At 37.5% G+C, this 20969-nt stretch overlaps 1 protein-coding gene across 9 annotated transcripts in view; it reads right to left on the bottom strand.

The window, feature by feature from the left end:
* Positions 1 to 20969, bottom strand: part of LOC150089257 (semaphorin-2A-like) — a 1190084-nt gene that overhangs the window by 813676 nt on the left and 355439 nt on the right. For all 9 annotated transcript variants that reach the window (XM_090388614.1, XM_090388640.1, XM_090388608.1 and 6 more), the window contains one exon: positions 9545 to 10018. In XM_090388614.1, coding sequence (XP_090244740.1) covers positions 9545 to 9680 — 136 coding nt within the window. In that variant the 5' untranslated portion in view covers positions 9681 to 10018. The remainder of the gene's footprint in view (positions 1 to 9544; positions 10019 to 20969) is intronic.

Genomic DNA, 20969 nt, shown 5'->3' with positions numbered 1-20969 from the left:
GAACAAAGGATCTTTATATATGCTGGAAAGCCAGCATAAATCGCCCTCCCCATTCGTGGTAGGGATGTAATCCTTCATGTCTTTCCAGTAAATCAAAAGTTTTCGACATCCTCTTGAGGAATATCCGGGTTAACAATTACATTAAAACCGCTATGGTTTGGGGCGTATCCCAGACACGCTGAATAGGAGACAAATAAAAAAAAAAAGTAGCAGGCCAGGGCAGCACCTAAACACCGCAGAAAAACTCTACAATTTTAGTGGTATGGGGCCGGAGAAATGATACATAAGTACAGTTTCAACGTAATGTCCACCAGATTACCTTGAAAATAATTGAACGACTATCATAAAAGATCGTACTTCATACCATGATTCCTGGTGTTCGATTTGTATGGCTTTTTTAAGCAGAAAGCAGTACCGCACGGGAATCTTTGTGTCATCGCCTGCCAAGCAGAACTTGGCTTATCATTTATTGCAATTCGTTATTCCGGAGGAATGAAGAACCAGTGAAGTCACTGCATTAGAGCGGGAGAGGGGTAACAGTATGTGAAGAAGGGAGAACAAATCTTGGGTGGAATAACATCATTTGAAAACTGTTCTATTTACAGATAATGCTGCTGAGGCATAGCATGTAAGAAAAAAAAAAAAGAACACGCTTTTTGGAATAATCTTAGGGAGAATAATCACCCCAATTACTTCACATCCGAATCCGACGTGTTACGCGTAAATAACAAGTTGATGAAAAATTAACTGTCTACAAAGTTAATTTTTCTACAACACGTTTTTTTTTTTTTTTTTTTGTTAATTAGGAAGAAAAACATCGATGTTGTATCCACGAATAGACTCAATTAAAATCAGCTTTAAACTATTGCAGTTAACGAGAGGAACAGCGAACATCAGTTGTTAGCATAGTCAATCTAAAATTGGGCTTAAACGGGGATTTACGAATTCGTCTAGTTATTTGTCTAGAATGACTCTTGAATGCGTTTACACGTAAGCACTGCATCTAGACTTCGCACCAGCATCTAAAGGTGCTGTATGGTAGAATAAAGTTGAAATGAGGTTGTATTATTATGCCAGATAATACAGTTCGTATCAAATCTACATCCGCTGAGGCTAGTAAGAGGCGGAAGCAATTTAGGTAACATTTTTATGAGATTGTGATTTTATGAAAAATATATATATATTAATTTTTTTTTTCATTCACTGTGAATAAAATTATCAGATGTGTTTGGATATTACGACGACTGCAACATTAAAAACTGATCGATTTATCATCGCCAATTCTAAATTACGAATGTTTTGTAAGGGACAGCCGGACCATTCAGTGGGAACAGCGTGATCAACCCGCAACAGTAAACCATAAGGAAGGCAAAATTAACTTTCGTTATTAAAATCGTGGCGGTTTATCATAAACAATAAAATATGTATAAGATTTTATTCTTCTCAACATTAAAAGTTTCTTTTTTATAGTTCATTTTTTCAGATATAAATGAAGAATTACATTGCACTAATTTGCATACAAAATTAACAGATGCATCTTTGAGTGAACGCCACTCAAAGCCTAAACGGCGACGAACTTTTTGAAAAGCTGAAATCATTTTAAAGCATTACAGATTAGCCATTCTGATGAAAACTAGTTGCTAAAGCTAATATATGAACATAATTTAATAAATTCAGTCCAAAAAATTAAAACTAAATTGCGATTTTGACTTTTCCTACTTCTGTTACAGCCGGAGGAAGGTATTTTTCAAAATTAAAATTCATTAACTATACGATAAACACTCTTCATACAGTGATATCCTCCGGTATTAGCCGGACACAATCTTTTTTGTCGGACACAATTTTACATCCTAGCAATTCCAGCAGCAACTGCTTTAGTTTTCTCCTAACTCTGCCTTTGAATTGGATCATAAGTGAGTGGCATAAGTCACTCGAAGGAGGGACTTATGCCACTTAGTAAAATAGTCATAATATGGACAGACATTGCTGTAGATTATTTATGATATTTTTCTGGTGGAAACGTTAATGACTATTCAATGAAGGCCCACGACGACAAAGGAAATGGAATGGATACGGGCAAAAAAAAAAAAAAAAAAAAAATACCCATTCAAGAGGAAAAACACTAATAAGAAGAAAGAAAAAAGGGAAATAACAGGGATGCCATAAAACTACGGTGCTGAAGCTAAAAAACTTGCTAGCATCAGATTCTTTATTAAAGTTTTTCACAATTTCTTTTTGTTGAAAATAAAAGGAGACACCACTGTCAATGATTTTGCTTAGTATGGTAAGAGACCATGAATGAAAATATGATCAGAAAGAGCAAAAAAAAAAAAAAAATTTACTTTCTTATATATTCGAAAGCTGCGAAAATCTGGAGTTCAATGATAAGAATAATATGAAAAGTCCTGGCTTTAAGAGCCATCTCGATATAAAACAACCATTTAACCAAGAAAAATAAAGAAAGAAAATAAAAAGCTTAGCTGAAACTTGTAATCTATATCACACAAAAAGAAATCTCGGCAATAACTCTGATTTTAGGAATCGTTAAAAAAAAAAAAAATATATATATATATATTTTTTTTCCGAATATGCATATTTAATTACAATAGAAACATGAGATTAACATACTGACTGCATAAAACAATACTGACGTAAGAAAACACTGTCAAATTTTATAGTATTTGATTATAAATTTGGCTATATCCGCCATGAAATAAATAAAAGGGTACAGCTATTGAATGTCAGCAGATTGGCGTCGACCGCTCTAATTGCCCTTTCAAAATAAAAAGTATCCAAAGTTGACACCATAAAGTTAAAGCCTACCACTAATAGAGGTACAAAAGGTACGAAACCATCACATTTTAACTATATTACAGGCCACCAAATGAACTGTACTTAAAACTCGGCACAGCGAAATCAGTATGCGGAGTAACACGTGAAACGCATCAATTTTCATGCAGACAGCTGGTAATTTGGTACCTAACGGACAAGCAATCATTCGTATTGCTGTGCCAACCGCAGGGCTGATTCAATAAAACTCATCTTCTAAATTATGGCAAGGCTTCCTTAGAGAATGGGCAACTTCACAAGTGACAGATGCAAAATATATCTTCACGACAAAAGCCCTGTGAAGAGGAAGGGGAGATAAAAACCACGCCTTGTTGGGCATAAGCTCGTATAATGTGACATCGTCACCAGTCAAATATACGAACATTGTTGGCGATATATTCACCACTTTATTGACTTATTATATTAATATTAAAAAAAGGCAATGTTTTTTTCTATGGCAGCGACCTAGACATTACTGAATGAAACTACACTGTCAAGAGCTCTCAACTCACATAATGGAGGAAGCAAGACACGAACATGTCATACAAAGTTACAAACACATTAGTCTAATAGTGATAAAGTTAATGTGAATGTTGGGTTTAAATATAACGGCGATGTGAGTCCGTGTTTAGCATTTTCTTCACACATAATGCGTTAGTGCAATTAATATGATAATAGGAATTATCACATATTGACGGCATTAAAAAAAAAAGAAAAAAAAAAGATAAATTGCAATTTTAACATTAGTTTAAATTGAAGCAAAAAATCCTTTTAGAGGTGGGAGTAGAATGCTTATAAAATTCTTGCAAACGCCGCTCAAAAAACTTAAAAAGCCAGCCCAGATGGTGTGTTCCGTCAGCTCAGAATTTATTTACAACAGTTATGCCAATTCTGGAAAATAAGTTTCAAATAAAAAATTCGCCTAAATAAGAAATAACAGTGACTATAAGAAATTTCAGAAGTGGGTAAAAAAAATCTCTAAAGGTGCCTATTAAAACGGTATATCTCACAGCGATTTCAAGAATTACACAGAAACCAGTTAGTAGAGCAAACACTACTGTTCTGTCGAAGTAGATAATAAAAATCCTTGAAAAATTGGAACCATAAATCTACACTTTGTAACAAAAAAGATTTGTCTACCAGACCATAATCACAGGATATACAAATATGCGACTCAATATGATGCAGTAGACATTACATTGTAGTAGCGTATTAGTATAAAATGAACTGCATAATATATTTTACTTGAACACAGATAAGTTACTGGATGCTGCTTTGCAGAGCTAAGACAGATATCGGAAGCTCTGAAGATTCAACTTATACGGTAGCTGAAGTCGAAATAAGGTGCGACAACTGAATCGAGGAGATTTAACTGGGTACTTTGACAGAAAGAAACTCGGAATAGTTAAACATGTTTGACAAAACTACCATTACTGCAGCAGCTAAATCACCAAGTGAGGTCAAAGAACGACGAAGTGACTTGACACTTAGAGAAGTAACGTACGACTTGGCACTCGGTATGGACTAAGCCCACTGGTGCAGTACATGAGACCAAGATGCTGCTTCCTACGTTGATGTTCTCAACAATTCAGTGTACCGTACAATGTTGCAATTTTATTGCAACAATCCTACACCCTCCAGAGCCTAAACTGTCCATGATACAAAACAAGAATTGTGAAAACATAACTTAAAGAAAATAACATCAGAACATCGCAAGGGCCAGAACAAGCAATCACGTCAACGCAACTGAACATCGTTGAGATGAACTGGAATGCATAATTATGGAAGGCCAAGAATGACCTCTTCGTTAGTTCGGCTGACTACCAACAACTTTCTATCACATATTACAAATATTACAAGAAAATCTTCGGCCAATCATTGAAGTAGGCATTGCCGCCAGACGGCCAAAAGTACTCCAACAAGTATTCCACGATGTTTGTATTTATTTACAAAAGTAACCGGACACTTGACTGTTTCAAAGAGTCATCTATTGATACAATATTTAGTAAACTGTCGGCCCACTTTGGTCTTTAACTACCCACAGTATTCTCGTCGGTAGACGCTAAAGGTATTTTTAATGACAGGAAGGTGGTGTTTTGGTCCATTCTTTCTTCAACACAGTAGTCAATTCAGCTACCGATTTGCGCGCGTGTTGGTCTGGTTCATAGACAACGTTCCAATTTGTACCAAAGGTAGGCGCCCTGAACAGGCTAATAACGCTTTTGCATGACTTAAAACCAAATCAGCACAGGACGAGCGGTATAACACGATGCACTGTCCTTCCGAAACAGAAAAGGGCCCTCCCTATACTGATGTCACAGTGTAGCAAGAACTGAATTGGCCAAAATGTCAACATGCCAAATGTCCTTCATTGTCATTCATTCAAGACCAAACAATGAGAAATAATTGGAGATGGTGACAGTAAATCAGCCAAACTTCACAGCTGGAACAACACTCTGGCAAACAACATTTTGCAGGCAACTGCCATACTCAATCAAAGCCACCAGGTCTGAAAACCGATCCATCATTCCAACATTTCTGGGACCAATTTCAGAATATTTTCTACTAGGCTAGTTGACGCTGCAGAATGAGTGTTATGACGTTTGTTTTGTATGATACAGCAATTCTGTAAAATTCGATGCTATACAGTGCACCACGTATCATTCTTGTACTAATTCCAGTTACTATAGGGTCCCCTGAACTGTTGTTTAGAGAGTATTCGATGAGGTATGATAGGATCGAAGTGCCACCCTGCTAAGCATTCTCCGAACTCCTTCCATCAATTTCTACTTTCTGCGCGAACGTTTCTCAGGTATAGTAGAACTGAACTTTCCATTTAGTAATTATGTTGGCAACCGTTCTTCCATGGCGTTGCAGTATTGTTGCCAACACTACAAAAAGATTCATTGCTAATACTGTATAGCATCCTATGATGATTCTTATTGGAAATTGCTACGTTCAACGCCTCGATCCATTTTCTGTATTTCGCTGATTTTCAAAAAAGCAAATTGCTAATAAAAGAATACCAGTAAATGTAAAACACTTTATATATCACAGGGCATTTTATAACACGTGAGCCGCACTTTCAGAATCGATTTAGGACCCGAAAACAATGAAAATGAAATCCATATAAAGATGCGTCCTATTTTCAGAACTTACAGAACTATAGCTGTTTGAATAATAAAAATAAAAATAATGGCTAGAGAGTTTAATGGTAAAAATAATAAAAACAACAAAAATAAATAAGAATAAACAAACGTGTGCCTATTTAAGCAAGAGACGAATGCGAGTTAGTGTGCAACAAGCTTTTAAACAGCAAGAATCTTTTCTAGAAACACTGGCTACTAGAGCGGTCGGTGGGTTTAAGTTTTTGTCGCATGATTTTTTTTTTTATTTCCCCTCTTCGAATAAGAAGGTTGGCCGTGAACGCTTTCAGAAGGCGTTACACATTCTCCACGCTTGGTGCGAGACGACAAAGCGTCTGTTCTGAGGCGGAACGTCGAAGGGCTGAATGCAGCTGGGAATGGTGAGAAAGAATCGAGCACCTCGACCAAGAAAGGTTGTCCAATAATCTATCACGGCCACAAAAGTACAGCGGCTATAAATACTTGCGGTATGTTCCGTACAATAGCTAGTAGAAAGGGCTCTTTTAGCTGTAGCAGATGTCGAGACCAGCATATTGCAGGACAGCTTGAAAAGTGCCTGAATGCTAATAGTTTGACCGGTTTTGTGTTAGTACCATGCGGCATCCAATAGAAAAATCTCTGACCATCGTTGATTTAGGAAAGCTTGGTTTCTGAAGAAAAGAAACCAAACCAAAAATGAAGTCAACCAGAAACGATAATGCACTAAATCAGCATTATGCAATTTTGGGTAGCTTGCATGAAGCAGAGGAACATTTTTAGAGCATAATGAAGTAAACAACGTACGATTAAATCTTTCCGCGGCATTAAGTCTTTAGAGGCAACAACAAATTTAAAGTTAAGAATTCTTTTAAAAGAAAATATTACGTAGAAATGTCAACAATTACAATGAGCTCCTTATTTTTATTCAAGATGACAACTGAACAGCAATATCAACAACCACAAATAACTGTAAATATATATGCAAGGATTCTTTATTTTATTCATTCTCTTTACACTACGCCGCATCGAGATCGAAAGAAATGATTTTAGAAGAACTAGGAAATTACACCAAATTCTAAAAAAACATTTCTAAAATGTTTTCAAAATAATTTCTTTCAGTCTCATTACAGAACAATATAAAGTGATATTTGTTATTTCTGCGTATTTTGTACCTTTCGCTTACACAATTTAAATTATTGTTTTATTTCCTTTCTTTCTCTCTACATAAACTATTTAAAAATATTTTCTTAATTCTGCAGGAAGAAAATGAGAAAATTTTGTATTATTTTTTGTTGTATTCTTAGTATCATCACCACCCAGACAATGCTGATTTATTATTCCTAATATAACTTTTCAATACCGTAAATGGAAAATTAAATCGTTAAGAAAATATATTTAATCAATAACCTAGATTACTAGATTATTAAATGGAAAATTAAATCGTTAAGAAAATATATTTAATCAATAACCTAGATTACTAGATTATTTTACTCATAGAATATTGCCATCTAATATCAAAATTGGCATCAAAGGGTTATTACCCCATCTGACAGCTACAGAATTAAATACACGGATTAAATACTCTTTTAAAACTAAACCCATTTTGATAAAAAATAAAAAAAATAAAAAATAAATAAATAATACAGGAATAAGTCAACAGGAATACGTTCAAAGTAACAAAAGCCTTACAAAGTGTCTGTATTGTGATCCCTGGTGATTATAATAATTTGGACCAAACAAATTGTTTTAATCAGGAGGTACTTAGAGCTACGTAATATAATAGGAGATATTATACCAAATACTTCTTTCTCGTTACAGTAACATTTATTTTCCTTAATGCGCATAACACTGAGTATAACGCATTTAAGCTATAAATACTTGTAAAAAGTAAAGCTCATCCTGTATCCAAAATTACAACGATAATAAAGGCAAATAACAATATTTACTGATGTTGATAAAAAGGAAATAGCACTGTTCATTTCTCGTAATTTCTTACCTACCTTTGGGCTACAGCAACCATACCTAATATAACTTTCCACTGCAGTATGCTCAAGGTCACTATCAATATTTCCAGAAACAAAATTAACATTTCTCACATTGAACTTCGGCTTTTGTGCGAAAGACAGGACTTTTATATAAAAACATAAAATAAGAATAGCGTTTATGTGGGCAATATTTCTACTTCAATAAAGCATAACTGAATAATTCGGTTATTATAACACATTATTGTGCAGATCAGGGCAATAGCTTTAGTTTGTACTTAGTTATGAGCAAACTCAAATTCGCTATGAATTCATCAATCTCGTAAGGGGAAGGTGCTTCACCACAAGTTTGTTTGTTGTAGCGTTTTAGGCGCAACAGCAACTTGGCCATATTGCGCTGTAAATAACATGTCTGCAAATTGTGTGTGATCTGTGATCGATTTGTTGTTTGCTGGACACAAAACCGTTCCTGGCAGAAAAAACCATGCTAACCTCGCCTGATACCGACCAACTCAGTCATGTTGTGAAAAAGGCCCATACAAACTCCTCGCGTCAAACTCAGGTCTTTTCCACTTCACCACAAGTTACCTCGGTATTGCGCTACACATTTAAAATAAGCAGTTCTCCAAATGGCAAAGTACATTGCTATTCATTTAAGATGAGGTACCTCCACAATACACGACTGATCAGCAAAGCTAAGTTTGCTCATAGGTACAAAAATGAAGCCACTCTATAATTAGCAACACACAACGCAACATTTGCCTTAAATTTACTTGAATTTTCAGTTATGTTAATTAGAATTATCCCAGAATATAATGATAGCTTCGTCCCTTGAAGCATAAAATGAATTTTTGAAGCAAAAAAAAAAATTATACACAATAAAAATCATAATGTCGATCATATAAAGGGCGATTTTTTATTCATCATAATATTTCTTTCCTTTACAGTTTCGCAAGCTTGAAATTTTTCGGAAAAGACATCCTTACAACAACATCATTAGTCGGTAGAGAAATATTTAGAGGTTTCGTTGGCAACATTGAATAATCTTTAGAGTTGTCCTGGAGTTCCTGGATAAAATGTTTGACAACACGGTGGTTTCTGACCACTACCTCTATGTCACTTGATTTAAACCCATGTATGTATTTTCTTTTTCTTTTTCTTTTTTTTTTTTTTTTTTTTTTTTTGGCTGGGTTATCTCAGAGACAGTGTTTCAATGGGTGGCAGTAATCCTCCGGGAACCATTCCTGCTCTGAAGAAGAATGCAATTGAAGATGAAATTTTTTCTGCGTTGGAGGAAATGCTAGCGCACGCTCTTAGCAACTTCACGCACCGACTGCGACACATTATTGATAAACGTGGAGGACATATTAAACAGGTTGTCGCATGAATTTCCCAAGACTGCTATAGTTCAAGTGTTAATTTATATTTCTAAACAATATTTTATGTTCGTCATGTGAATAAAATGGTATGTTGAATAAAAAAATCACCTCTTATTTGTACATAATTATGATCATTAACGATAACAAATTAGCATGCTATAAATAAAAATAAAAACTATAATGAAATAAAGAATGTAATATGAAGGCGAAAGCCTCCTATAGCTTTTACCTTGCGGTACCATGTGAGTAGGTTGAGAGACCATGCCCCAAGTAGGCAGCAGGAAGAGGGGAGCGAAAAGAACCGTGAAGTTCCAGTCCATAGTGCCGGGACGCCTACAGAATAGTGACAATGTACTCAACCCCATGACACATGAGAATCAGTATATATTGCAAACGAATTTGTAAATAATCCACACAGTAAATTTATGGGAGGAGGATAACAAACAACACTTCTTGCAGAGATAAAACACAAAATGCCTTTCACTTTTACGTTAATCGTACATTTGTGTATAGAACTTCAGCGCCTTCACAGACACAGTTGTTCGCTGTACAACACGCTCCTATGTGACCGCTGGCACTTCAAGCTCCCAGACTGGTAATAAGCTGTCTCTTAAGATTGGGGGAAGGGATGTCGCTTCACCATAATGCCCTCTGGGTTAGTCGTCTGGGTGTTTCCGATTCCAGTCTAAGTGACCGATGAACTCTGTAAGACATATATATATATTTTATACAAAAAAATACAAGAAAACTGCATGTATAATATATTATACTATTGTCTTAATGTATAGCTACAGTAATCATTATTTGTACTAATAAGTACCTTTCTAAAAATAAATAAACAACTCACCAGATATAAGAAAAGTTTATATTAAAATGTAAATATATGTGTAAATACCAGAGCAGCATCTCAATTAATAGTGACATACCAATACCACTTAACGGAGAACATATATTTACACACATATTTTACACCATAAAAATAATTCTATAACAAACTAGTCAATCAAATCGTATTTTTTTTTTTTTTTTTTTTTATAGTGACAACAAGAAAGAAAGGTTGCGAAAACTTATAGTATTCCTACACAGAGGTCTACATAGCCGGGACCTGGTTGAGATTATATTAATCAAATAACAAAAAATTCGTGCTTCTTTCGTTTGAAAGTTGTAGTTATTATCTATTAAAAACAAAATTATTTTTTGTAGAAGCATTACTAGTTTAACAATCGACAAATGTTATCATTCCGTTTATTTAAGCTTCTTCCTTTTTGGATGGGGGTTAGCACTATACAAGTATAACAACGAAAATGGTACAATTTGTTAAAACGTTACGATAATTAGTAAAATGAGAATGTTAAAATATTACCATAATTAGTAAAATGAAAACATGTTAAAATATTACCATAATTCATTTTATGGATGATGCAGTCTGTTGGAATGGGTGCAGAGAAGGGCAACGAGATCGTCGGGGGGAACACAAGGTCTCTTACCAAGAAACGCTTCAGTCCTGCAAACTGTAGCGTCTGGAGAACAGGCACTTCCGAAGTGATCTGACTGAGGTGTTTAAGGCTTTAAATGGATTGAGGAAGTTCAATGCTGATGGTATTCTTCCAATTGCTCACACTACACACACGAGGCGACGCATTTAAACTTAGGAAGGATGGTTGCAGAATAGATGTGCGGAAGTTTGCCTTCAGCCATCGAGTGCTTGATCGTTGGAACAAACTTCACTCTATTGTTGTTGTGGCATATGTAGTTTAAATTCAGTGAAGAATTATGCAAACTATTGATAGGGAATGTGGGATTTTTTATTTTTTTCCCCCTTTTGGCTGTTGCTGTATAATCTTGCATTCTTGTAGTATTTGCTTCTACTACTACTACCAATAATAATAATAAATATTCATTTATTGCAAATACAGCAAGCCCATCACAGCACTGGGTTAAAGGAATAAATTCAGTACAAAGGATATAAATATAAAAACAAATACGTTGCAGAATTCATATATTAATTAGCAATGAATAGGAATTACAATGATATATATATATAGGTTGATTCAATACCAGTGCGACAAACTTGCAGGAGGTGTAGGGGACACAAAATCAAATCGGAATCACATAGCATTGCAGGGTCCGAAATGCCTTCGTCATGCGGTAGAGGATGTTGAACGGGAGGTCGCGTGAACAGCGATCCCGCTCGAAGTCAGCATTTGCGAACCGGTTCCCGAGGCAGCAGGATGGACGAGTCAAACGTTGAACTGGCCGACATGCACCTCGCGTATGGAGTTGCGGACTGTAACGGGCGCGCCGCTCTGCGCTTGTACCAGGAACGTTTCCCGCACAGGCGTGCTCCTCATCATACGATTTTCGCACGTGTGCACAGAAGGCTACGTGAGACTGGTTGTTTCACGAGAGGTACCATGAATCGAGAGCGAACGACGAGGACGCCAGACAATGAGGAGAATGTCCCACGTCTTGCAGAAGGCAATCCGAGTACGAGTACGAGTACTCGAGTGATAGGCCAACGATTGGGTATTTCCCAATCCACTGTATGGAGGATACTGTCAACAAACCAAATGAGTTCATACCATCTGCAACGCGTCGAATCCTTGGAGTCTGCGGATTATCCACTCTGGAGGACTTTTGCTACTTGGTTACTTCAACAGAAACGGTTCGCAAATGCTGACTTCCAGCGGGATCGCTGTTCACGCGACCTCCCGTTCAACGTCCTCTACCGCATGACGAAGGCATTTCGGACCCTGCAATGCTATGTGATTCCGATTCGTCTTTGTGCCCCCTACACCTCCTGCAAGTTTGTCGCACTGGTAGTGAATCACCCTGTATATATATATATATATATATATATATATATATATATATATATTGAAGAACATCACATTTAGCTCTAGGATGCACTGGGTTGCAGCAGGCTGCTGTTTTTATTTCTCATCATTTGATTGGAAATACTAATTACTAATATACTGGTGTGCAAAACTTAACGACCAGTCAGGTTTTCACTTATAGCTTCTCATAGAAGTGGACTGGATATGGGAAAAGCATACCAAAGGAACCTCGTGAGGTACAGAAATTATGAAGGAAACAACACCGACACAAACAACGGAAACAAAACGGTACAGAGGGACTTTATTCAAAAATGTCAACATAGCACTGGCTGCCATGATACAGATGCATCACTGCCAAAGATGGAACAAAGGGAAGAGGTGGTACTCAGTAGGAGATATGACCACCCCTAATGTCGATGCAGGCTTTGCACCGACTTGTCCATACTTAGAACAATGTTGTTATAAATTCTTGCGGTAACATCGTCCATTCGTCTGTCAGCGCCATCTTCAGCTGGTGAGTGTGGACGTGCCGTTAAGCATCTCCCCAGAGCATCCCATATGTGTTCGATGGGATTTAGATCGGCGGAAGAACGGATAGACCAATCCATACGAACAATGTCCTCACTTTCCAAAAGCATATCAACAGCTGCAGTACGATGGGGTGTGGCGTTATCATCCATAAACACGAACTCGGGGTCAATGGCACCTCGGAACAGACGCACATGGGGGAAGGATTACCTCAGTACAGTAGCGTGCACCGGTTACATTACGGCCTTCCAGTATCTGGAGTTGTGTACGTCCATCCACGATAACGCCTTCCCAGACGAGAACACCTCAACCGCCATATCGAACCTTTTCAGTGATGTTTGCAGGGTGATACCGTGTGCCAACCTCTCGCCAGATTAGCTGAAGTCCAGAATCGCTGTTGAGACTGAAACTACTCTCATCAGTAAAGAGTACCTTACCCCATTGCTCTGCTGTCCAGTCCTTGTGTTCGATGCCCCACTGTAAATGGTGTCTCCGATGGGCAGGTGTTAAAGGGACACAGCATACTGGCCGTCGGGCAAACAGTCCACCTTTGTGGAGTCGCCTGGCCAGAGTAAACCGCGATATTCTGCGTCCTGCGCAGTTGGTTTGCAATGGATCCCGCTGTCTGGTGTCGGTCCCTCTTGGCCTGTAGGAGTATACAGCGGTCATCATTGGGCGTTGTTTTTCGTGGACGACCACCACTGGTCCTTCGAACAGATGTACCTCTCGTTCTGAAGGCCGACCAAGCACGTGAGACGATGCTATGGGCGACGCCGAACTCTGCAGCCACGGTCCTCGTACTTCGATCTTCCTCGAGCTTCCCAATTATTCAACCCCGGGTAAAGTCATCCAGATATTGTCTACTGGCCATTTCGTTGTCTGTAGCACTGTACGAAACCAATCGAAGGTAACAATCGTGCTCATTATTCGGTAATTTGCACATAATTGCTGAACTGCTGCTTTTATCTGTTTATGTGAGCCCTCTCAACACGATTCAAATTTTTGCATGTGCACCAGCTTTCTGTTGAACTGTCACAGTTATGCAAATCGCCACAGGCTGTTTCGTTTGATTTTGTGGTTGTAACCCTTAGAAATAGTGTTGGTCCTTAAGTTTTGTATGCCAGTGTATTATTAGTGTATTAGTAATTAGTTTATCTGCAAATTTATTTACAGATAAACTAATTTAAAATGTCTAATAGGCCAATGTGGCCTATTAGACATTTTAAAAGGAATGTGGCTCATTCCTTTTATCAAGGTAACATACGCACAGATGAATGTACTTCCCGTCCCTTTAGGAGCATCAGCGATTATTAGTCGCTGATGCTCCTAAAAATCCTACTACAAGAACATTCTCCACTACCCTGAGTGTGATACCACACGGTATATTATGCTGGGACTAACTGCTACCCATTTGTAATAATTACATTTACAAGGTTAAACCACAATTTCCACTTCTCGGCTCGGCTCGTCTGTCTAATTTTTTTTTTTTTTTTTTTTTTTTTTTATGTAAACCCCAAACACGAGAGGTGTTAGAACCGATAGTACTTAGTACCGTGCTTGGTTTGGAGGTTGAGAAGGCGAAAGAAGATATTTGTTGAGATTGGACTTGAACTTTTGCAGACTGTAATTTTCAGGAAAATACGTATGAAGGAAGGTTGTTCCAGAAAACGGCAGTTGAATGAATAAACAAGGAAGATGAAAAGTTGATTCTGCGAGTTTGAAGTTGGACAGTAAATGGATGTTGGCTAGTGGCGGAACGTGTTCGGACTGTTTTGAAAGACAGAGCGGGAATTATAGAAGCCAATTCAGAAGAACAAGTATCTATACAAGAGGCATGCAGCAGAAACAGTACGTCTATGAGACAGCGAGTGGAGAGACTCTGTTATAGATGAATCATTAATTAACCTAACTGCCCTCTTCTGAATGGAATCAAGAAGCCTGAGAGAGGTTTTGGGGGGCACCACCCCAGATGTGGGAACAATATTCCATGGCAGGGTGGATTTGCGATTTATACAGAGTGAGCAGCTGTTTGGAAGAAAAGTAACGCCGCGAAAGAGAAAACCAAGTTTTTTTAGATGCAGAGGAAGCAATATTTGTAATGTGCTTGTGCCAAGAGAGAGAGAGATTAGAAGTCAGGGTAATCCCCAAAAGAGATATATCATTTTGCCTAGAAATCGGAGTGTCACTAAAGATAAGCATAGGAGCAGAAGAATCCGTTTTGCGAGATATAAGACAAGACTGAGTTTTAGAAGGATTGAAATTAACTAAGTTGTCTTTGCCCCACTGGAGAATTACCTGAAGATCGGCATTTAAGGAATTGGTAGCAGATTTTCGAGAAGTTGAAGTTGATTGAATAGGGCAAGGTTTCTCAAAATGGAAAAGTGGAATGCAATGTGCTATCATCGGCAAAACTATGGATAGGATTTCCAGTCAATGGAAGAAGGTCATTAATATACAAGAGGAAAAGAGTGGGGGAAAGAACTGAACCTTGAGGTACACCGGCATTAGTGGAGAAGTTAGAAGACAGAGAGCCATCTACCATCACCCTCAGTGAGCGATCAGAGAGAAAACTGGATAACCAATTACTAAAAACAGTTGGCAAACCATAAGATGGAAGCTCGTTTAGAAGACCTTTATGCCAAAGACGATCGAAAGCCTTTGAGATGTCAAGAGCAACTACTTGTGTTTCACCGAATCTTTCCATTGAATTAGTCCATAAATGGGTAACATAAGCCAAAACACCACCAGTGGATCGACACTGACGGAATCCATACTGGCGATCGTTGATCAAATGGAAGGTTTCTAGGTAGTTTAAGAGTTGGTGGTTAATTGATTTCGCCATTACTTTAGAAAGAGTAGAAGTAATTGCAATGGGACGATAACTGGATGGGAGGGATTTGTTACCCATTTTAGAAACTGGCTGGATATGGGCAAATTTCCAAGCAGAAGGAAAAACGCCTTTGGAATAAGAAAGTGAAAAAAGGTCGCAAAGAAGAGGAGTAAGTTCTGGAGCACAGGTTTTGAGAACAAGTGAAGAAATACCATCGGGACCTGGAGCTTTCTTAGCATCAAGATTCGTCAAAATCCTTGTGACATCCTTTTGACGGAAGACCACAGGAGGCATTGAATGGAGCGTGGTGGGAGATGTTTTACCAAGATCATTAATATATGAGTTGGAAGAAAAATGGGATGCTAGCAGGTCAGCTTTATCCTTGGCTGAAGTGATACAACAGGACCATCTGGTTTGGACAGAGGTCGGAGCAGAGATGGGCAAAAGTTGTGGCCAATAGCTTTGGCAAAGGACCAGAATGCTCGGCTACCATTAGGGTAAATCTTGTTTTATACACCTTGATCTCTATCATTAAATGCCTTACCAACCTTTGTGTCATCTGCATACTCAGACATTAAGCCTGACAGGCCTTCATCAGCATCATCAATAAATATTGAAAACAACATGGACCAGCACTGAACCCTGGGAGAATCCAGTAATAACAATAGTCCACGAAGAGCGGCGACCATCGATAACCACTCTCTGTCTTCTCCCACTATACCATGTCTTTATCCATAACAGTAGTTTTCCCCTAATACCACGCTGCTCATTTTGTATAGCAGTCTACTGTTCCACCCTATAGAATGCTGTACAAAATTAATTTTTTTTTGTACAAAATTCAAGATTCAAAAAAAAAAAAAAAAAAAAAAAATGTACAGAAGTCTATAGGGTGGAACAGTAATTTTCTGAAATCTAAATATATAATGCCAGAATGAATTTTTTTTTGCATTCAGTTCCTCTTTTGCTGCTTCAAAATATCAAATAAGATTGGTGAGACAAGATCGTCCCTTAACAAGTCCATGATGTGACGGTCATATAGCTACATTTCTGTCTAGACGGTCCTGCATTACTTCTTTAACCACCGATTCCATTATTTTATTGGAACTGAAATCAAACTTACAGGTCTGTGTATTAATTATTCATTTTACGCATTGATCTCCTTTGTGAATTGGGGAGACATATGCACATCTTAATGCAAAATGCCTTCATAATTATGGCTAAGGATTTTGTCACAGTTTTTGATACTTTTTTTAATATAATTGTACAGATTCATCAGCCCTAGAAGCTTTATTTACTTCTAGGTTCAACAATATCTCTTCCACTTTCTTCTAAGCTATAACAAAATCATTAGCCATAATTGATGAATGTACTTCTGGTATTTCCATCCTTTAAAAAAAAAAAAAAAACCTTCATGCATAAATATAAATATTTAATCAGTTTGTGAGCAACCTGAATAGAATCATTAACAGTTACGCCATTCATGTCTAATAGGCCAATGTGGCTCAATTCATTTTGTTATCAAGGTAACATAAGCACAGAATTCTTTGCTACTTTTCTTTGTATTCTTAGCCAAAGGTTTCTGAAAATTTCTAATCATCAGATGCATTTATCTTCTCTGCCACTAGTCTTATCAGTTCATCATGCAACGAGTTAGTTCTAAACCTTGAACCATATCTATTAGTTAGTTAGCCTAGAAATTTTAGTAGCTCGTCTGATTGCTTCCCATTCAGAATTACAGTCGGTAACATTATTAGCTGGTCTCACCAAAGGGAATTTAAAAATTGTCTACAATTTTTTAATTCCCTTCAATTGTCATTTTATTAAGGTGACTATAGTGGTGGCACTATAGTCACCTTAATAAAGCAAAGTCCCGTCCCTTTACCCTTAACAGTAGTTCTATAAGTAGCTCCTACATAAATATAATATAATTACTGCCGCTTAGTGGTTCCTTTTTCTGGTTATTCTTAAAAAGCATGAAGAGCCAAACACAGTTTGACACTAGTCAAACACACATTTTGTCACATGAACATCCATTGCTAAATTCTTATGTACTTTTTGTTGCCGAATTCAATAAAGCAACGACTTTTATGGACGAACTGAGAACATTCCGTTTTTGCGTACCTGCCATAGTGCCCATTAGAATACGGCAATAAACAAATTACGTTAGTGCTTTAGCTACGATATGCGCCATACGGACAGCCTATGTGACATGCATGAAAAAAGAAATAATTGCTGGATTTCTGTTAGTTCAACTTTAATGAAGTTTGGGATCGCTCAACATATCTTTCTAGAAGAGCCAAATATAAAATTTCATGAGAATCCATCCGATACAATTAATACAAGTCCAGTTATTACAAGCGGGTGGACGGACAAGGAAACAAATTTGTCAGATTTTAATGAATTTGAGATGGTTAAACAAAGTCAAAGAAAAGGTTTTATAAAAATCTATCTACTCGGGGTAGAGTTACTGAACACTGTCGGACGGACGAAGAAACGGAAATTGTAAATTAAACTATAAATATTAATATAAAACTGAAATTAAAACCAGAAATTACAGAACCCTTTACTAATATTTACGAAATTAATATTACAAGTTACACAGAAAGACAATTAAACTAGACTGTGCGGTACGGTACAGTTAATGGAATGAACTGTATTGTATTTTCATAAAATTAAAATTGTGAAATTTATAAAAGGATCCAAGTTAAAATCATTAATGAGTTTAAGCACAATGACTACTCGACTACCATTTGAGTGCTCGGCTACAACGAGTTTATAATTAAAAAAAAAAAAAAAAATCTAATTCGAACTGTCACGTCACCTTAGTAAACACCATTACACAGCCAGTACAGTGGAATTTCCATTCACACAAGTTTGTACGAAGGATTACGGCAAGAGAATTAAAATTATAATCAGAAAGTTCAAATAAATCATTCCTGAGCAATCGAATAATTACAGAACAAAAATTATCGGTGTTTTTCGTAAGTAAAATGCTGCAAGAATGTAACAAGAATCAATCTCAGTTTCAATCGTCTTCTTCAGTTTTCAGCCAGAAGGTTAAGAAGCTTTAGAGCAACCCATTTTGCACCTTCAGCCCATTAAAGACACCCTGGGGGATCAACAGGATTAATGAGAGAAGCAAACAGAACGGCTGTTTCATAAATTTTCTTTTCGCGTCACTGTCTTTATGTCTTGTAGTGTCATTACGTCTGATGGATGCAATCATCCCCGTGAGGATAGGCCAAGTACACTGTGCATCACAGCGTCCGCCAACTTGTCGTGCTTTATAGCCATTCCCCACCTCTTTCAAGATAGGAATGGACTACTGAATAAGTCAATTTGTTGCTGACCTCTACAGTACAAAGAGAGCACGACAGAAGTAAGTTATTACAAGGTATACGGACTGGACTAAAGCTTCGCTAATTTCTGTCTGATATCTGCAACGATGTTTTGTTGGTTTTCCACATGAAACATCAAGAAACCAAAACAATCTGACAATAAAAGTATATGTATAATACAAGTATATGATGTGGACGGGAAAGACAGTCAGTAGGTCGCAAACTAAGTGTGTATGTGGCGGAGGAAATGCAAGCAGGCAACTAACCTGAACGTGGAATTTATTTTTCAACACAATCACTAAAAAGATTTATAAACCGGACTTACTGCTTTAAATTCCGGAAATCCGCAGCGCAAAAGGCCGTCAGCTGCTGTCATAACCAGTAATCTATACCATCTGAACCACAGAATCGTTAGAAAAATTATTGCCGCCAAGCTGGTATTTAAGGGAACGAAACAAATGGAAGTAAACAGGGGCGAGATCACAGATGTAGGGAAGATAATCAAGAAGCGCCACCACAATTATTTATGCAGAGCTTCCCAAAGTGGACTCGCCGAATGTTGGCATCATATATCAGCACTGTTTATGTTCTGATTTCCTTTAACTGCATATATTATAGTATTTAGGGTCTAATGGCTCCAGGGGTTTCCCTCGTATCCGCGTAGTATACATTGTCGTGCGATACAAAGCACTGTAGAGCACAGAGATTTAAAAGTGTATGGATATCGTAGAGTGCAGTGTTGTGTACGGTTGTTCAACTGACCTTTCAGCCATTGTATCCCTTATGCAGCCCACCTTTTGCCACACTATGCCCCTTAGAGGCAGGTAGGTCAGATACCCAGTAATTTTTTATAGTACTCTGGTAGGTCCTGCCACCTAGTTTCCTGAGATTTCAGTGGCTAGGACCTATTAAAAAAAGGGGTGGGGGGAGGGGCCTTGGATTATATTACAAATGGAACCGATTGATTAAAATACAATTATTGAGTAATACATTAAAAAATTAAGACATTTATTTTTCATATGCTCAATACTCTTAGCCGGTGACTGCTCTACACGTTATTTTCTCTGCAAGCTAATAACTAATGTAGTCAATTTCAGATGGTCCTGATTTTTGGACACAAGGCTGCATACAATGCGTGACGTCACGCATTGTATGCCGCCTTGCGTTGTTCTGCAACAGCGTTATCGACATCTATGCTATAGGTTAAAACATGGGAGCCTCGGGCGACATCCGCTAACTAGATATACTGAAGCCATTGTCCTGATAGAAAAAAATAATTATAAAGCTTTCATAAGCTTTACAGAAAAAGTATTTTAAATGCGTAGAAATATCCAGAGACGGCCTTACAGCCCCCACAGCAAAACAACATTCCATAACCAAAGTGCCCAAGTCTGTCTCACCACGCCCAGATGATGACTTTTTAAACTGACAGGGTAGCTGTATCCAGCTCCCTGACAGATACTAAAATTTGACTACACCGAACTGACTAGGGCCCCAGGATTACCCTGCCCCCTAGTGGAGGACCTGGGAGCCCCACACTAAATAAGTAAACATGTAGGGGAGCAGCTTATCTGAAAAAGCTTAGATAACAGCAAGGGGATGCAATTTAGAATTAAACAAGAATGAATGAAAGGAAAGAATGAAAGAGTGTGAAAGACTGAGAGAATGGACTGGACACTGAATGATATAGTGATTTAGGAACTGTGGTAAAAGGGAATGAATGTTAATTTTGATGAAAGAGAGTGAAAGGGAGTAAAATGTTAATTTTGGTGAAAGAGAGTGAAAGGGAGTAAAATGTTAATTTTGGTGAAAGAGAGTGAAAGGGAGTAAAATGTTAATTTTGGTGGAAGAGAGACCCACCAAGGAAGCAAGAGAAAGTGAATAAGTGTTATGGTAAATGGAATGAAAGAAATTTGCTGCAAGAACACATATATAACCACAATATATTTATTGGAATTACTAACACAATCTCGACTATATATACTAAAACAACAACACAAATACTGCACTCCATAGCTTACAAGATCTGAAGACAGGGCTGCACTTTAACAGAAAATTATTAGTAAGTTGAAGTGCCCCCATGGAAAGCAGTGCAGTAAGAAAGAATTGAGTAAATGAGAC

The sequence above is a fragment of the Mastigoproctus giganteus genome, chromosome 2 (assembly GCF_048544385.1).
Source record: "Mastigoproctus giganteus isolate SK-2022 chromosome 2, ASM4854438v1, whole genome shotgun sequence".
Classification (NCBI taxonomy): domain Eukaryota; kingdom Metazoa; phylum Arthropoda; class Arachnida; order Uropygi; family Thelyphonidae; genus Mastigoproctus; species Mastigoproctus giganteus.
The sequence above is the reverse complement of the archived record's forward strand: the minus strand, read 5'-3'. Positions and strand labels throughout refer to the sequence as shown.